The 20241-nt window shown below is 34.1% G+C and overlaps 2 protein-coding genes across 2 annotated transcripts in view; one reads left to right on the top strand and one right to left on the bottom strand.

The window, feature by feature from the left end:
- The window catches only part of LOC117323544 (kinetochore-associated protein 1-like), a 54167-nt gene extending 46648 nt beyond the window's left edge, over positions 1 to 7519 (bottom strand). Inside the window, exons 1-5 of the mRNA XM_033878821.1 lie at positions 7440 to 7519; positions 4981 to 5136; positions 4534 to 4654; positions 4160 to 4275; positions 3707 to 3773 (exon numbers count right to left, since the gene is read on the bottom strand). Of these exons, the coding sequence (XP_033734712.1) occupies positions 3707 to 3773; positions 4160 to 4275; positions 4534 to 4654; positions 4981 to 5106 (430 nt within the window). The 5' untranslated portion in view covers positions 5107 to 5136; positions 7440 to 7519. The remainder of the gene's footprint in view (positions 1 to 3706; positions 3774 to 4159; positions 4276 to 4533; positions 4655 to 4980; positions 5137 to 7439) is intronic.
- A 219-nt stretch (positions 7520 to 7738) lies between these two features.
- LOC117322649 (ATP-dependent RNA helicase glh-2-like) lies at positions 7739 to 19993 on the top strand. Its single transcript, XM_033877584.1, has 11 exons — positions 7739 to 7975; positions 9045 to 9089; positions 9379 to 9494; positions 10967 to 11151; positions 11526 to 11553; positions 12551 to 12662; positions 13572 to 13604; positions 14656 to 14685; positions 17412 to 17447; positions 18898 to 18975; positions 19563 to 19993. The coding sequence occupies exons 1-11, from the start codon at positions 7936 to 7938 to the stop codon at positions 19991 to 19993; spliced, it is 1134 nt and encodes a 377-aa protein (XP_033733475.1). The 5' UTR covers positions 7739 to 7935.
- Positions 19994 to 20241: the final 248 nt, after the last annotated feature.

The following is a 20241-nucleotide window of genomic DNA, read 5'->3' as shown; positions in this document are numbered from 1 at the left end:
TGCTATAGGGAACAACCAACCAATTGAAAAAATATATTTTTGAAACAGCCCCTGTGTATAGAACGTTGAGCCAAGGATAAAATGTCTGGCAGCCACTGATTGTCCAGTATGTTATGAAGTGAGAAAATAGATATGTAGCCTGATAGGTAACTATCAATAAGAAATGTTGATATAAATTTCGTAAGTCCGATTGGTTTTTTTCCCAAAAGTTCACGTAATAGTAGTAAACAGGTAAACATTTAAGATTTTTGAGAATTTTTACTGCGAAATTCACCTATTTTCAAAATGGCTACCCTGGAGAAAATTTGAGCTGAAGGACCCAACTTTTTTTTTTGATTAGGTGTTATATCAGACCCTAAACTTTTGTTATAAACCATAATCGTCATATTCAATTCAAGAATTTGAATGAAATAATCCAAAACGTTAACACTAAGGTCTATGGGAAAACAATTGGTTGGTTGGTCTCTACATATAGCTACCGCATATGACATTTTTTGCCATCTAGCGTCCCTGGAAACCAGATGATGGGACCGACTAGCACATTTTCGGACGGGATTCTCATCTTGGAGGCATTGTAGCAGAATTTAGAGAGAAATTGAGATTCAGGGGGGATTGATGATGAAAATATGACACATGTAGTGTTACAAGGAGGACCATAGACCGGACAGATACGGACATACATTCTATATTTCAATGGTAGCGGTATATATCGTGGCTCGGGGTACGGTGGTATGCTGGTTGTACTGCTGGCACTACCCCGGTTCAATGTGTGGGTGTGTGTCTGGTTGTTCTGTTGTCACTACCCCGATTCGGTATTCGGTGATGTGTTTGGTTGTTCTGTTGTCACTACCCCAGTTAAGTGTTTGATGATATATCTGATTTTTTTTTTGTTGTCACTTGCCCGGTTCCGTGTTCTGTGTCTGTGTTTCGACTCTTTTATCTAAATAATGGCTCTACTCCTAATATTTTTCTCGTTCGGCTTTTTTTTCTCCATTTTTTACAAAAAGACCAGAAATTAGGGGGTGGAGGAGATAACATTGAGTTATCTCCCCCTGATCTTTATTCTATATCTTATTTGTTTATATTTCTGAGTAGCACGATTTCTATACTTGGCTATTAACCAAAAGCCATCCCTTTAAATTCAAAGCTTATCAAGATATTAAAATTTACATTTCAAAATTAACTCAATTTTAATGTGGTTTTCTCTTAAGAATTTCATATCCGGTACCAATAGAAGAATCAACCTACCAGCCTAAGACTTGCAGTCAGGCACTGCATATTTTGATAGCATAGCCTATGGTTCTATCCTGTTCCAGAAAAGTTATATTTGAAAAATGTGAAAGATGCTATAGGGAACAACCAACCAATTGAAAAAATATATTTTTGAAACAGCCCCTGTGTATAGAACGTTGAGCCAAGGATAAAATGTCTGGCAGCCACTGATTGGTCAGTATGTTATGAAGTGAGAAAATAGATATGTAGCCTGATAGGTAACTATCAATAAGAAATGTTGATATAAATTTCGTAAGTCCGATTGGTTTTTTTCCCAAAAGTTCACGTAATAGTAGTAAACAGGTAAACATTTAAGATTTTTGAGAATTTTTACTGCGAAATTCACCTATTTTCAAAATGGCTACCCTGGAGAAAATTTGAGCTGAAGGACCCAACTTTTTTTTTTGATTAGGTGTTATATCAGACCCTAAACTTTTGTTATAAACCATAATCGTCATATTCAATTCAAGAATTTGAATGAAATAATCCAAAACGTTAACACTAAGGTCTATGGGAAAACAATTGGTTGGTTGGTCTCTACATATAGCTACCTCATATGACATTTTTTGCCATCTAGCGTCCCTGGAAACCAGATGATGGGACCGACTAGCACATTTTCGGACGGGATTCTCATCTTGGAGGCATTGTAGCAGAATTTAGAGAGAAATTGAGATTCAGGGGGGATTGATGATGAAAATATGACACATGTAGTGTTACAAGGAGGACCATAGACCGGACAGATACGGACATACATTCTATATTTCAATGGTAGCGGTATATATCGTGGCTCGGGGTACGGTGGTATGCTGGTTGTACTGCTGGCACTACCCCGGTTCAATGTGTGGGTGTGTGTCTGGTTGTTCTGTTGTCACTACCCCGATTCGGTATTCGGTGATGTGTTTGGTTGTTCTGTTGTCACTACCCCAGTTAAGTGTTTGATGATATATCTGATTTTTTTTTTGTTGTCACTTGCCCGGTTCCGTGTTCTGTGTCTGTGTTTCGACTCTTTTATCTAAATAATGGCTCTACTCCTAATATTTTTCTCGTTCGGCTTTTTTTTCTTCATTTTTTACAAAAAGACCAGAAATTAGGGGGTGGAGGAGATAACATTGAGTTATCTCCCCCTGATCTTTATTCTATATCTTATTTGTTTATATTTCTGAGTAGCACGATTTCTATACTTGGCTATTAACCAAAAGCCATCCCTTTAAATTCAAAGCTTATCAAGATATTAAAATTTACATTTCAAAATTAACTCAATTTTAATGTGGTTTTCTCTTAAGAATTTCATATCCGGTACCAATAGAAGAATCAACCTACCAGCCTAAGACTTGCAGTCAGGCACTGCATATTTTGATAGCATAGCCTATGGTTCTATCCTGTTCCAGAAAAGTTATATTTGAAAAATGTGAAAGATACTATAGGGAACAACCAACCAATTGAAAAAATATATTTTTGAAACAGCCCCTGTGTATAGAACGTTGAGCCAAGGATAAAATGTCTGGCAGCCACTGATTGGCCAGTATGTTATGAAGTGAGAAAATAGATATGTAGCCTGATAGGTAACTATCAATAAGAAATGTTGATATAAATTTCGTAAGTCCGATTGGTTTTTTTCCCAAAAGTTCACGCAATAGTAGTAAACAGGTAAACATTTAAGATTTTTGAGACTTTTTACTGCGAAATTCACCTATTTTCAAAATGGCTACCCTGGAGAAAATTTGAGCTGAAGGACCCAACTTTTTTTTTTGATTAGGTGTTATATCAGACCCTAAACTTTTGTTATAAACCATAATCGTCATATTCAATTCAAGAATTTGAATGAAATAATCCAAAACGTTAACACTAAGGTCTATGGGAAAACAATTGGTTGGTTGGTCTCTACATTATAGCTATACATGTCTGATTATTGTTTTCGTTTTAAATCTAATAAGAGGTGGCTATAGACAAGTTAGTTGGGTAGCTGAATTCTAATTTATCTATCCATGCCTGCCTTTATCGAGTTCGTACCAGTTGTATCTGTACAAATCTGTTGTTCTCATAATGGAATACACTGTTCCAACAAGACCGGATTTACTCTTGTGGATCGTTTTTTCAAACGTACCACATGGATCCAAGATAGCTAAACTTTGATTCTTCATTTGTCAAGCAAAAGTACTTTAAAAAAAAAAAAAATGAGACTGGTATTCTCAATTTGCAATGAAATTTTATGAATTTAATTAGTCAATGTTTGACTGAACAGTTCGGGTATTGATTTTATGACCATTATGTTGGAAAAAAGGAAAATAATCAGTTTTTATGTTTTAAGTAAGCGATGGCCTCCATCTTGGGAACTTGCTTGATATTCAATTGCGTTCCATTACATGATACTGTATCTATTTGGTACAACTGGTATGAACCTGACAAAGGAACACACGTTATTTCAGTAACATACAATCAGTTCTGCTGTAGAATGTAATTCTGCTGAAGGCGTTTCCTCCTGGCCCTTGTTGGCACACTCTCTACAACACAACACATATTATCACTTGTGAATATCTACAACACACATAATGTGGCTACTAGACAGATGTGTATCTAAATATATCTGTGTGTCAATTACGAGAGTTAGCAGAATAAGGCCCTTCTTGTTACCTGAATAATTACACTTATTAATTCAATAGGGATTTGCTTAGGGAAGGTGGTGTGATGCGACATAAAACAGGTTATTATGAATCACACTGAAACATATTATATACATCAATACCAAGGGGGTGGGGTTGGACAATGTTTCAGAAGGTAGTGAATCAGACCATCGACAGTTTAAATACATGTACTATATACATTTTTATAAATTTGATGGTTGATTAATATATTTTCTGTTATTCTCATCAGGTTTGGAATAACTTACAGAGGAGTAAACAGTCTCCATTGTATCAGAATTAATCACGTAGATTTTCCCTTGGACATCTCCAATGACCAGCAAGCATCCATCTGGACTCCACTCCAACTCCTCTACTGGTGCCTCTACATTAACAATTCATCACATCATATGTTTATTCCATCATGATCATACCATTCAAAACAATCATTCTAGTCCACAAATATTTGCAATTAGTATTGTTCTATGATTTAACAACTGCTGTTGGTTTACGTAATTCGAACTATATTCTTTTGTCAATCCTGTATCTAATTTACAATCATATTTATTTTTTTCACAAAAAAAAAAATTTGCTGTTGATCACAAAATATTTAGAAGCTATATTATAGATAGATTTGTTCTACCTAATTCCAGTGTGCCAGAAAATTGACAGTCCTTGAATAAGGATGCATGCATTTCCACAGCAATGCATGATAGTTCCCCAAGTATTGACGTCACAATCCGAGGGGAGCTCTGAACCATAGCCTAGAAATATCAGAATGAGATCATTGTTAAACATTAAATACAAAATTTTAATTGTTAAGTTTTATTTTTTAATTGTTCAAAAAATTATTTCGGAAGATCATTCTTATCAGTGATATTTAATTTTTTTTTATACATTTTTGAAAAATAGGTCCCTTCGAATTCCTTGACCTGCAGTTTTGAGGACTGGTGATGGATATTTGTTTCTTTCTTTTTTCTGGGGTTTTTTTCTCCACAATTTTCACCAACATATTGAATTTCAAGAAAATGCAAAAGTTTGTTTTTTCTAGACATTTTAGAAAGCAGCTGTTGTTTTCATTATTACAAACCTCATTCCTGGGGGAAACAGTCGCTATTGTGTCTATTTGATACAGAGCTATACCAGATTCCTTCCTTGGCCCAAAATTAACCGTCTCATCTCCTTCAAAGTTTGCATTCACGACATCCCAAACCATTTTTCTCGACAATCCTCTAAAGCTATCACCCTGGAAAATATGAATCAAAACCTTTTCAATTTGAATCTGAATAGAAGAGGCCCAATACTGAGGTCTGTAACACTCATGGTCATCTACTTAACTGTGACCCAAAAATTGGTTATTTACTAAGTAGAGAAATTAACTAAGCAGACTGTCTACATTCTGATGGCAGACTGCATAGCAGACATGACGGAGAGAAAATTTAATTATAACCTGTATGGGTTTTAGGGCAGTATCTCTAGATCTGAATGCAGAGATCAAAATTTCAGATTTTAAAATATTTTACTGATAATATATTAAACTGCACTTTTTTTGATAATTATAAACAACTGATTTTCACTGGTTCTATAATATCACTACTTCTATATACAATCGTGTGGGATTTATTAATTTACATATACTTTTATGTGGCGATATAGATTTATCTCAAGAAATTAACCTATATATCTTAAATCATGTTTACTTATATACCGGTATAAAGAGCACTAAAAGATTTCAACTATTATGATTATATATGTTGCTCATCATTGTTTTCCATGTCTCTCCTTTATGAAATTGTGTGGAAGTGAGTGTGAAAGGTGTGCTGTTTAGACTATGTATAATTATTATACCTATCTGCAACCGGTCTATGGAAAAGACTTATATAGGGCAATCCTGTTGTCTGATCCTATTATTTCATATATATAAATATTTAAAAACTTAACAAATGATAATAATATACATAAATAATATTTAAATTTCTAATATAATTAGGTTTATTGATTGTATGTATATTGAACATGTATTTGTATATATTTGGAATAATAAAATAATTTTTGAATTGAATAATGCCTGAAATCACCATTTACTGTAAAGCACACTTATAAAAAACAAGAAACTAATAAAAAAAAAAAACGAAAACTGTTCAAACAGAAAGTTGTTTATTATAAGTAAATAAAGTATATATACTGAATTATATATAAATCAATAGATTATTTTGTCAAAATCCAAAAATTGTTTTGTTTTATAAAGGCTGGGACATACATACAGAAATTAGGGACATACATACAGAAATTAGAAACTGTCTCTTTGTTAGTAAGGCGTACCAATGTGCAAGATGACATCAAGTTAACTACACTACCTTATTGTGAACTATTTTTCTCTAAAGATTCTAGTGCAATCATTTCAATTTTGAATCGGTAAAAAGCTGAATAAATTCCACATGCAGAGATTGATTTTTAAGACACTTTTTTGTTACAGAGATATTAATCTACTTTATTTCTAAGGAAGTTTTCTCCAAAGTTCTTCAGATTCCTTTCATTAACGAATTCGAATCAATTAAAGGCTGAATACATTTACATTGCTTGATCAAGTTTAATAGCGAACAATTTTGAAAAAAGTTAACTTAATTTCACATCCATAGCAGATGCAATTTTACCAATGTCTGCTGGTATATGTGTGTACGTAGTATTGATACAGTGACGTCGTAGTCATGTCTTCAAGGCTCACTGCACAAATAAAAAAAGCTCACACTCTATCAGCCTCTAAATAAGTGAGAGACTCTAATCCCTATATGTTTGTCCCTAATATATAGTTTGCACTTAATCGTAAAATGCAAAGTTGACTCACAAAAATTAAGAGAGTTAATTGTCTCTACTTTCCTTGGTATCTCCAACCCTGATCACAATATATTGGAAGATGTGTACAGACATATATTTGTCTCGGAATCTTAATGTGATATTTTAAACACATAGCAATGTATGGCCTGCATATTTAACTTGTAAATTATACCAGAGACTTATATAACTATATATATAGATATCTGATTATACCATGTAATAATCCCCGACACCAAACTAAAGTATGCGATTTATATACAGTACAGTTAATCTACAGACACATTAACCTTACTCAGAGACTTGTATATCAGGTACATGTATAAGTCTCTGCCTTACTGTATAAATCCGTGATAACTAAAAAATCCTAATTTAATAATAAAGTGAAACTTTATTTTGTCGGGACACTTGGCTAATAATTGGGTAACAACTAATGAAAACACTGCGAAATTCACCACCAGACCTACATTTTCGGTAGTTTCAGATTTTTTTTTTTTTGCGTGTTAGTTTATTAGTACTCTACTTCATTAGATCAGGGGGGCCTAGTACTGCACAGTAGTCTAGGCTAAAAACAGCTGAAAACAGTCACATCTGACGGGCGATCTGACAGTACCACGGATTTATACATTAACTTAATTCAATTAACTCCCATGCTTATTCTAAACATTTGGGTGTTGGTTTTGTCATCGTTGCTATGAATTAAGAGCTTATACAAACCCAGGAAGGTACCGATATTAAAAACTATCGTCTTCTTTTACGTTTAGGACTTTTCGAAAACGCGCGGTTTAATGCACCGGAAGTTCTTCATTGCCTTATCCAACTTTAGTTTCGAACAAAAATAAATGCATATTTTTTCTCAATCAATTATTTCTGTGAAATACAACATAATTATGTTTTCTTTTTCTTTCCTGACTTCAAATAATTAGACACGTATACACACAATGAATAGAACAGAATACATAAAACGGTGTTGAATAAACTAGCTTTTAGAAGTTAACTTCCGTGTTTCTGGAGTTTTCATATGTTAAGAGGAAAATGTCAGAGACAAACATTGTTTACATGTAACTTGGGAACACCACCATGTTCTCTGGTGTTTCGTAATTTTTAGGTCTGAGGAAATATGTGTTTTACTGTTAAGGAATTGTATTTATATCCTATACGCTAATGCCGATATATTATAATTTGACATATATAGGCCTAATCAGGAAAGAAAATGGGTTGTGCGTCAGGGAAGGCATCCGTTGGTGTCGTCAGTAAGTTTGATAAGTTCTACAGTCTTGACATTAATTTTCTTTACACGCGTACGTTCATCATTCAGCTGATCAGGTGACTCAATGATTTAACTTGTTTGGGCCCATTGATCTGTCGTCAATTCTACAACGAGGGGCCATTTATTTTATTTGATTTATTTTATTTGATTTTTAGCTGCCACTTTGCCCTTGTTATCATTAAAATCATAAACATATTTAAGCATGTCATTTTTAAATGGTCGACAAAAAGCATTTTAAAGAACTGTCCTATTATATACAGTGTCCATGCCTATTATCGTGACAAACATATTACCGTGACGTAAAATAATGTTGTGGGATATTGAGAAGTCAGTATTGATTAATATGTGACAAGAAGCTATTGTTTTTATGTGAATAATGCTTAATAACGTCCATGACGCAGAACATCAATCACTGAAATAGACACCATGAAAATGAATGCTCGCAATATTCTTTGTAATTTCACGTCACAGTAATATGTCGTCACCATAATAGGCATGGACCCTATACTTTTTCTGCACATTTGCCAGGAGGGATGTTATACACTCTTTCCCAAGAGTCGATCTATTCCCTAAACGGAAGAAGAAGAGCTCATTTGGTTAGATAGTCGACCAAAGGTGAAGATCTGAGATATGTGGTTCGAAGATCATTATCCGTGTCGACTATGAGGAGACCTCGCCTCAAATGACCCTGGCTGTTCACAGGGTGATAAACCGAGCAAACAAACAAATGCCCTCATGTTTGGTTTGGCCAAGACTTGAATTGACTGGCACTCAATGTGAGATGGCCCTATAAAGAACAGAAAATATCGCATGATGGTACTTAGAAGGTATTCATTGGTTGCTTACCCTCCAGATTTTGTCAAAACTCTTGATTCATTGAGCCAGACAGTGTGACATTGTACATGTGTCTAATACAGTTTCATATTAATTAAGAAGACACTTTTTATTCCAGTCCTTCATTATTGTGATACTGTAAATAGACTGGGACTTTAAGCAGATTAATGCTGTGATTTTAATGGCTATCTTATATATGTTTTTCTATTTGATTCCAGATCATACTCCGAAAGTGAAAGAAGGTTTCGTTGAAATTTTTTCTTGTAAGTATTAAATTGTAATTACATTACTGATGATTGACATATATTAATATATAACATTTGTACAACATATTTACTGGTGTTATCCTTATGTTTCCTGAGCAGATACTTATAATCCCATCCATGGTGTGGTTCTTGATCAGGCCCTGGTTTCATCAACATGTAGGAAGCATTGCTGAATTTAAGCAAAAAGCAATTCCTTAAATTCTGAGGCAATAACTGTACCAGAATCTGTCGTAGTAGTAGTATTCCCATTTTACCTAATTTTATGTGATGTTATTACTCCTTACAGCCAGCTGTTTTGGTGGTGACTGGGAACGGAAGTATCTTGTCCTGTATCAGGACTCTGTCATTCAGTGGTTCAATGAGCGCTTTGATGGCAATCCTTTAGGACAGACGCGACTCAAGGTAAATGTAAAAAGAATTGTTTAATCTTCTTAATTATAAAGTTTCTTTGCCTTACAAAATGAACTTAGTTGTGAGACTTCAAATGTTGGAAGGCCAACAAACATTTATCAGAGCTGTGTATGGATGTTATAAAAAGTACAAAAACAATATATAGCCAGATTTTCCTCTGGCCCTGACACTAGACTTATTATTATCTCCCCTTCTATTATATACACCTTAAACAATAACGTTATTATCTTCCCTACTGTTGTATAAACCTTAAGTAATAACATTATTATCTCCCCTACTGCTGTATACACCTTAAGTAATAACATTATTATCTCCTCTACTGTTATATATACCTTAAACAATAACGTTATTATCTCCCCTACTGTTATATATACCTTAAACAATAACGTTATTATCTCCCCTACTGTTGTATAAACCTTAAACAATAACATTATTATCTCCCCTACTGTTATATATACCTTAAACAATAACGTTATTATCTCCCCTACTGTTGTATAAACCTTAAACAATAACATTATTATCTCCCCTACTGTTATATATACCTTAAACAATAACGTTATTATCTTCCCTACTGCTGTATACACCTTAAGTAATAACATTATTATCTCCTCTACTGTTATATATACCTTAAACAATAACGTTATTATCTCCCCTACTGTTATATATAACCAATAACATTATTATCTCCTCTACTGTTATATAAACCTTAAGTAATAACATTATTATCTCCCCTACTGCTGTATACACCTTAAACAATAACGTTATTATCTCCCCTACTGTTATATATACCTTAAACAATAACGTTATTATCTCCCCTACTGTTATACATATGTATATACCTTAAACAATAACATTATTATCTCCCCTACTGTTGTATAAACCTTAAACAATAACGTTATTATCTCCCCTACTGTTGTATAAACCTTAAACAATAACATTATTATCTCCCTACTGTTATATATACCTTAAACAATAATGTTATTATCTCCCCTACTGTTATATATACCTTAAACAATAACTTAATTATCTCCCCTACTGTTATATATACCTTAAGTTATAATGTTATTATCTCCCCTACTGTTATACATGTATATACCTTAAGTAATAATGTTGTTATCTCCCCTAGCACCTACTGTTATATCAATACCTGAAGCAATAATGCTGTGATCTTCCCTTCTATTATATGCTATGTATATCATCTTTATGTGGTAACCAAGACGTTATAAATATATTGCCTTAAGATGGCCGTTAGAACTAAAAACATTAGCGAAACAGAGTTGTCATGTTGATTTTGTTTTTTCAACTATATTCATGCATGTATAATTATTGTAATGCCATATGTATGCATTGCAGGATTACTTAGAAATAAAAACTGAATAGATTTTGGGATGGGCATATATTGTTCTGCTCCAAAGAACTCCTGTTTGATGTTGACTTGTAATATGTAAACTTGCTTGTTTCAGTCTGTTGCTAGCCATGTTGGATTTGGTAGTATGTGTATGCGGATTCCGGACAGACCTGATCTTCCACAAGGGCAAACCCTTGATTCACTCATGGCTTTGCCAAGTGACAAACCTGTGAAAGGAAAAAGAAAAAACAAGAATTTGCTTGTCATATGGGTCTTGTTTTCAGGGGACTCGGATGCAAAGTAAGTATAGGCAATATGTGAACGTGTTATAATATCTGAAATATTTCAACAGAATATTGATGGTACAAATGTACTAGCTAGGACGTCCTTCACACAAACTTTTACTCTGATCGACCGAGATCACCCTCTGTAAATGGCCAGTTTCAGTTCAGATAACAGTTAAATTTTAGTATTCTGGTTTGTCTGTAGTGAAGTGTGTTAATTAAAAGATAAAAAAAACTGCTGTTTTCTTCAAAGGGACATATTCCTCATGTCCTGTGCTTGATGTTTAGTATAAATGAATGTATATTTACATTTTTTAGCAATAATTAAAATACATGTATACATATTATTGATAGATTAAAATTAATCTCGGTTGTTGTTTTATTTTTCAGAGCTTGGGTAGATGCATTTCAAAAAGTGGTAAGATTATTTGCTATAAATCCAGAATTAAATGAAATTTGGTCTGGTTTTCCTCCCAAGTCTTTCCCAATGACAAAAACATTTTGTTCCGTTCATATGTAATTTATTTGACACTTTAATTTAATGGTTGCTTAATCATTGTTCAGTTGCTTATTATACCCCTTGTAATGAAAGGCGAATGTTGTCTGGAGAACTCCTCCTAAACTTGGGAACCAATTTCAATGAAACTTCAAACAAACATGAAGGACCATATGTAAATGTGCATAGGACTTCTTTTTCTTCGAAATTTTGGTTGCCATGGGAACTGGTCACTATAAACAGGTTTTTCGATAAAGGGCCGTAACTCTTCAGTAATTTCACCAATTTAATTAAGCCTTGCTCAAATGATGTAACTAGACAAAACCTTAAATTTGACATATGCTACTCGGTGCTTCTGAAACTATGATCATGGCAATGCAATCCTGACTTCTGATTGGTCATTTAGATATTGACAGTTTTAAACCAAATTTGTTATACAGAGATATTAGGGGATACTGAATATCACTGTATGGGTTTTGTTGCCATGATAACCAAGCTGAGGCACAAGGTGACTTTGATTGGTTGAAATTTAATTATTGGTCAATTGATTGGTTGAAATTTAATTATTGGTCGATTCTGATCAGATTTGGTGTACAGGTGTAGGGGATGACAAATATCACTGTATAGGCTATGGTAACCATGCGGAAACAAATAGTGGCCTCCTATTGGTTAGATAGTGCCCTATTTCAACTAAATTTGGTATTTACTGGTGAATTAGGGATACCAAATAAATATTGGCCTCAGATAGGTTTAAATTTAGATATTGTTTGGAACAGGTGGATTTCATTAAAAATTTGCATATGAATGATTCATATGTGTGCAGGAGTATTTAAATTTTTGAATTTGACACTTATTTGCATGGGGTATAAGTTATCCTCAGGATGACAGTTTAAGTAAACTTTACTTCATTTATTGACAGCTACCTCCTCCGCCCCAGCCAACTCATCCTCCTCCTTATGCACAAGCGCAACAACAGCAGAACGCCCAGCAAACAGTGCCATATGGATTTAATCCAGCAGTTTATCCTCCCAGTAAGTCCATCATCAAATCTTCATTATTTTACAAACTGTATCAGATCAAAGTTTACATTGCCGATAAATCTTTTTTTACTTTGATTTAATACAGGCACATTTGAATGTATTATTTTTATTTTATTTTTTTATTCCATGACATTTGTGATACCAATTAACTTGGTATGTCTGTATGTCGGAAGGTGTGTCTGTATGTCGGAAGGTGTGTCTGTATGTCGGAAGGTGTGTACGTATGTCGGAAGGTGTACATGTGTCTGTATGTCGGAAGGTGTGTCTGTATGTCGGAAGGTGTGTCTGTATGTCGGAAGGTGTGTACGTATGTCGGAAGGTGTACATGTGTCTGTATGTCAGAAGGTGTGTCTGTATGTCGGAAGGTGTGTCTGTATGTCAGAATACAGCTTCATTCTATATCAGGGTATTTTAGAAATAGGACCCTGCATAGGTCAAGCTGCCAGTAAATACCCTGGGGAAATTGTCATCAAAACTAGGGAAATTGTGTTGTTTTTTTTCCACAATCTTAAGATTACCAAAATATGAAGCATGGAATTATTTTATCATTTTCACTGACAATGATTGTATGCTTGATGTAGCTTCTAGCTTATCCATTATTCAAAAGAATCAGAAAGGTAAAAAAAAAAAAAATTCTACTTTGATTTCAGAGACCTTGTCTTTCAGTAGTTGTTCATATGTCCATTTACATATCATTAACTTTTACAGATAGGTTGTGCAGGGATTGCAGTGTCACCTCGAATGAATTATTGTGTTAGAACATTCATATACTGTTAGTATTCTATAATGCAAAGGTTTATTTTAGGATTCTTTTGAAGAATAATCAGTTTTAAAATATTCAAGCTAGAAGTAATTCACAAATAAACATTCATTCATGCTAAACTTGATGATGTTTTCTAGATGGAGCTCCTAACCAGTACGGCCAACAACCTTGTAAGTCTGCATTTCTATACAGTGTATTAGTAATGATTCTGTAAAATCAACTATTTTCGTGGGGCTCATATTTTCATGGTTTTCGAAAAATAATACATTTGGTGGGTGTTTGAAATTTTGGATTAATAGTACCCAAGTAATCCGTTAAAAGTCAACATTTTTGAATGTTCATTTAACCAGTCTCATTACATATTCAAATATTATAAATATATTGTGGTAAAATTAGGCAGCGTTAGGCCCTCGAGTCTAACGTCCAGACTTTTGGCTCAATGGTTAGAATGCTCGCCTACCAGGCGGGAGGTCCCGGGTTCGATTCCCGGTCACAACAATATTGATATGTCTTGTCATTATTACTGATACATGGTAGTTGGAGCAACCTTCACCTTCACATATTTAACAGTTTTCTCTTTTGATGGGGATGTATAAATCACTATTTTTAATGCCTTTCCTAGGTGAAATACCATTATCCATATATATGTACTAAAATCATTAAAACCATTTCATGAAAATAAATTGACACTTTATTATCTTATAGACATATGTATTCATGAACTTCTTAAAACGATTTCATGAGTACCCATGAAATCAATGAAAATAAACACACCACGGAAATTAATGTTTTTACAGTATCTTTATCCTTCCCAATATAGTTTCAACTTCACTAGCCAAGGTTGTTCAATATGATACTCTCTTATCATATTGGACACCCTTGGCTAGCGAAGTTGATATAGTTTATGATAACCATATTTTTTGAATTGCTGAAAATCATTTGATTAAACGCCCATCCCATAGTCCATACACATGTATCATGATGTATATTGGTATGGTCCTTCCGACCTTGGGATGGAAATTTGTGCAAAGTCCTGGTTGGTTAACAAGACCTGTACCCTGCAACACAGCTTTGTCTGTACTCTCAAGGTCAATATCTCAGTATAAGGTCAAGGTCAAACCAATACAAATTTTGTTATGACCCAAAGTTTTGAACCGATTAATATCATTTAAAGACCATTCATACCACACCCATGTGTATTGCAATAAGACATTGTTTCAGATGGAGCACCCCAGTATGGCTACCAGCCTTGTAAGTAATGTGTGTGCTTTAAAAGTGGCTAGTTATCTTTATCACCCTAACAAAGTGAATATCCTAACCAATATCTTAAGTGCTGAAAATCACTCTATTAAAGAAAATATTGTGCCATGCATCTCATAGAGCTAGGTCTGTCTGAACCCTCAAGGTCATAAGTTCTTTAATCAGTGGTTATACAATTTGAAAACAGTAAGTTGATTGTAGGTAAGTATCACCTACCAGTAGGGACTGAAATGGTCTAACATGTCAATAATACAAACATACATAACATCATAGTTCATCAATAGAAAAATATAGTCATGTGGTTTTAAGTGTTTTGTATCACAGATAACAATATAATATGGCCAGAAACTTCAGGTGGTAAATTTTGTCATAATGTCCCATCACACTGAGGTCTGTATTATCAAGGTCATATTGTCCCATCACACAGGGGTCTGTATTATCAAGGTCATATTGTCCCATCACACAGGAGTCTGTATTATCAAGGTCATATTGTCCCATCACACAGGAGTCTGTATTATCAAGGTCAAATTGTCCCATCACACAGGGGTCTGTATTATCAAGGTCATATTGTCCCATCACACAGGGGGTCTCTGTTATCAAGGTCATAGTATCCCTTCACATAGTCAAAGTTGTACCAAGGTGTCATCAAATGAAAAGCTTGCCAAGACTGTAAAGTTTAAAATACTGGAATATGTATGATATATTTCTGCCAGATATTGTTCCTCATGTGACATAGGGGTATATTTGTACACTGAAGGTGAAAAGGTCAAATTGTATTGTATTGTTGATGCTTTGAGTTATTTTATAGGGCCAATGAAAAGGTCAAATAACAGCAATACTAACAAATTAAAGCAAATTCAAATTTTACCTCTTGTCTTCCTGAGTGTTGTTTGGTGAAACTGCACCCATCCAAGGTCAAGGTCACATCTATTGACTCTGGAATGCTTGTTCAGACTATTTCATTGTTTGTGTTGGCCTGGGATATTTCTAATGTTTGTTTATTGTGTTGGGATATTTCTAAGTTTGTTTATTGTGTTGGGATATTTCTAAATTTGTTTATTGTGTTTGGATATTTCTAAGTTTGTTTATTTTGGTGGGATATTTCTAAGTTTGTTTATTGTGTTGGGATATTTCTAAGTTTGTTTATTGTGTTGGGATATTTCTAAATTTGTTTATTGTGTTGGGATATTTCTAAGTTTGTTTATTGTGTTGGGATATTTCTAAGTTTGTTTATTGTGTTGGGATATTTCTAAGTTTGTTTATTGTGTTGGGATATTTCTAAATTTGTTTATTGTGTTGGGATATTTCTAAGTTTGTTTATTTTGGTGGGATATTTCTAAGTTTGTTTATTGTGTTGGGATATTTCTAAGTTTGTTTATTGTGTTGGGATATTTCTAAGTTTGTTTATTTTGGTGGGATATTTCTAAGTTTGTTTATTGTGTTGGGATATTTCTAAATTTGTTTATTGTGTTGGGATATTTCTAATGTTTGTTTATTGTGTTGGGATATTTCTAAGTTTTTTTTATTGTGTTGGGATATTTCTAAATTTGTTTATTGTGTTGGGATATTTCTAAATTTGTTTATTATGGTGGGATATTTCTAAGTTTGTTTATTGTGTTAGGATATTTCTAAATTTGTTTATTGTGTTGGGATATTTCTAAGTTTGTTTATTTTGGTGGGATATTTCTAAGTTTGTTTATTGTGTTGGGATATTTCTAATGTTTGTTTATTGTGTTGGGATATTTATAAGTTTGTTTATTGTGTTGGGATATTTCAAAGTTTGTTTATTGTGTTGGGATATTTCTAATGTTTGTTTATTGTGTTGGGATATTTCTAATGTTTGTTTATTGTGTTGGGATATTTCTAAGTTTGTTTATTGTGTTGGGATATTTCTAAGTTTGTTTATTGTGTTGGGATATTTCTAAGTTTGTTTATTGTGTTGGGATATTTCTAAGTTTGTTTATTGTGTTGGGATATTTCTAAGTTTGTTTATTTTGGTGGGATATTTCTAAGTTTGTTTATTGTGTTGGGATATTTCTAAGTTTGTTTATTGTGTTGGGATATTTCTAAGTTTGTTTATTGTGTTGGGATATTTCTAAATTTGTTTATTGTGTTAGGATATTTCTAAGATTGTTTATTGTGTTGGGATATTTCTAAGTTTGTTTATTGTGTTGGGATATTTCTAAGTTTGTTTATTGTGTTGGGATATTTCTAAGTTTGTTTATTTTGGTGGGATATTTCTAAGTTTGTTTATTGTGTTGGGATATTTCTAAGTTTGTTTATTGTGTTGGGATATTTCTAAGATTGTTTATTGTGTTGGGATATTTCTAAATTTGTTTATTGTGTTGGGATATTTCTAAGTTTGTTTATTGTGTTGGGATATTTCTAAGTTTGTTTATTGTGTTAGGATATTTCTAAATTTGTTTATTGTGTTGGGATATTTCTAAGTTTGTTTATTGTGTTGGGATATTTCTAAGTTTGTTTATTGTGTTGGGATACTTCTAAGTTTGTTTATTCAATATTGTGATTTATGGCTCAAGGTTTCGTTACATGAGACCATACTCATCTTGGTCATGGATGACAAAACGTGACACTTTATCAATATAGAGTTTGTTAAATTGGCCATGAAGTTGACATGTGTAGTCCACAGTCTCATGGTGATTTTATGTTGATTTCTGTAACAACTGTTTAACACTAGAACTTGCTTTTTTCTTCAGATGGTGCACAACAGCAGCAGCAGCAGCATTATGCAGGTTGGTATTTATCTTTTTTATCTATATTTTGAGGATTTTGTCAGTCTAGGATTTACCAGTATCTACCTACATATATGATATACATAGGTAAATGTACTTTGTATGATCCTTGGTTCATAGGGGTTCTTAGGAATGCCAAATAACATGGTAACATTTTTGGAAAGTTTGGTTGCCACAGTAACGAAATGGAGGCCTCTGATTGGTCAAAGTTTAGGTATCGTCTAATTAAGGTAAAAATTGGATCACAGGGGTTATGAAATATGCCAAACAACATGGTAACATTTCGGAAAGTGTGGTTGCCATGGTAGCGACATGAAGGCCTCTGATTGGTCGATTTTTATATATTGATTTTGATGAAATTTGGTATGTAGGTACATCATGGGGCATCGGTCACTCTTTTTCACATTTAAACAAAATGACCACCATTTCCTGACCTCTGATTGGTGGAAATTTAAATATTGTTTGATTTCAATGAAAATTGGTTTATAGGGGTTTTGAGGGATGGCGAACGAAAGCAGGGTTGTTTGGGGGACTTCTGTAATGGTTTCCCATTACAATTAGAACTTGTTTTCATTCCTCTCATAAATGTTTAATCTGATTCAATGATATTACTGTGTCGAGATGTAATATTTGCACCTAAATAAATGTTCAATAAAACATCAGAAAAGAGATACATATAATTATATAATATTTGTATATTTAAGTTTAAAATGGCTGTTATTTATCCAGAATAAAATTAGTCGATTATCAATGATTACTCTTAAAAGATTATTTTTATCGGGGAAAACATGTTTTTCTTATAGTAGAGACTAGGTAAAACGATAGTGTTTTCCTCATAGAAAAGATTGGGGTTTTTTTTTACAGAAAATAAGGTTTTTCCAACAATGATTTCATTCTATTTTGTTATTATTTTTTTCCATTGAGGATTAGACATTCAAAGGTGGGGGATGGGCTTATTATCAAATATGGGCCTATGCTGAGAAAATGTGAAAAATGGGGGTGGCTTATCCCCGAGCATGGGCTTATACTCAAATAAGCTATGGCATCACCTGATATACTTGTAAAATTTTCAGCAATTATTTACTATTTATGTAAATCTATTTTGAAGTGAGATTTGTCCTGAAATAATGATTCAGTAAAACTATGAAATGTTAATTTTTGAGACCATTTATCATTCGTATCAATACAATGGTAAAAAGATTGACAAGATTCCGGTGTTAACTTTCTAACAGGGGCATCAAAATGTCACTCAAATGTTCTGCATTTTGTTCCGTAACTCAAAAAGTCCAGTTTCAACCAAACTTTAAATATACTGGTTGCTGATAGTTAGATCATACACTAGACACCCCGGCACATTGGGACATTTTTCTAGCTTACTTTCTTAGGTTTGTGGATCAAAGTTTGTGTATATATTAATATACTTAAAATGTATTTTTTTTTGTTTTTACAGGACAACCTACAACTGTGGTGGTAAACAACACAACTCATACTCAAACCAACCATAGTAGTGGTGATGGATTCGCGACAGGTAAGTCTGATATAGATCATGGCATCCCTCTTCAAAAGTTACACTTATAAAACATTGAGTCTCAGTCTGGGAAAGATTCAGAAAATCCGAAGAAAACTAAGGACCTGTGTAGGTTGTACATACTACCATATATGGAAAGATTCCTTGGCTCAGAGGTTAGTTTTATGGGCTATCGTGCCAGAAGTCTGGGTTTGATGCCTGCTGCGTTGCCTACTGGGTGCTGGAATGAAATGTTTTTCCCTGCTCTTTAACTTTGTACTCTGTGTAACCCTATGGATTAGAGTCAGTGCTGTGGATTTAGAAAATGTCAGGGAAAAAAAGGGAGTTGTGTCAAAGGATGGTTCATAGTGGCTTGTTTTGACTGTTAGATATGGCATTTGTCAGTCAGCTTAGGTAGTAAGCTTCTTTGCCTTATTTACAAGGACCATAGATTGTCATGCTGGAGATTCAAATTTGATTCCTATTTGGGTGCTCAAAAGGGATATTATTTGTCCTATTCTTTTGCAGTCTGAAAAGTATCAAAATTTTATATATTTTCCTTTAATTCTACACATGATAGTATTATTTTTCACTATTTCTCATTGCAGGTTTACTACTGGGTGGAGCGCTAGGCTATGGAATGGCTCGTCCCTATGGCTGGGGATATGGATGGGGATGGGGAGGTTATGGCTATGGATATCATGGATGGGGCTCTGGGAGCTGGGGTAGTTTTGGCTCCCATGGCTGTGGGGGCTACGGTGGGGGCGGATGTGGTGGTGGTGGTTGTGGGGGTGGCTACGGAGGTGGTTGTGGGGGAGGAGGTGGTGGTTGTGGAGGTGGTGGTGGTGGATGTGGAGGAGGCGGTGGATGCGGAGGCGGGGACGGAGGTGGTGGTGGTTGCGGAGGTGGTGACGGAGGTGGTGGTGGTTGCGGAGGTGGTGACGGAGGTGGTGGTGGTTGCGGAGGCGGTGACGGAGGTGGTGGAGATGGAGGTGGTGGCTGCGGTGGTGGCTGTGGAGGGGGTTGTGGGGGAGAATAAAACTATTGATTTTCAGTATTGATGTTTACATATCTTTTTGATAACATGCTAAAAAAAAATCCTGTCCTCAGATTCTTGACTATGAAAATGAAACTGTCAGTGATCTGGATATATGCATTGGGTTTATTACACTATTTATAGGTAGACCACTCACGTTACCTATGTCAAAGTTATTTTGTTAAGAATTATTTATTTTACATATATATAAGATATTATAATTTTCACTTTAGAAAATATCTTAAATGCAG

The sequence above is a fragment of the Pecten maximus genome, chromosome 3 (assembly GCF_902652985.1).
Source record: "Pecten maximus chromosome 3, xPecMax1.1, whole genome shotgun sequence".
NCBI classification, from domain to species: Eukaryota; Metazoa; Mollusca; class Bivalvia; order Pectinida; family Pectinidae; genus Pecten; species Pecten maximus.
Note: the sequence above shows the minus strand (reverse complement) of the source record. Positions and strands in the feature narration are given on the sequence as shown.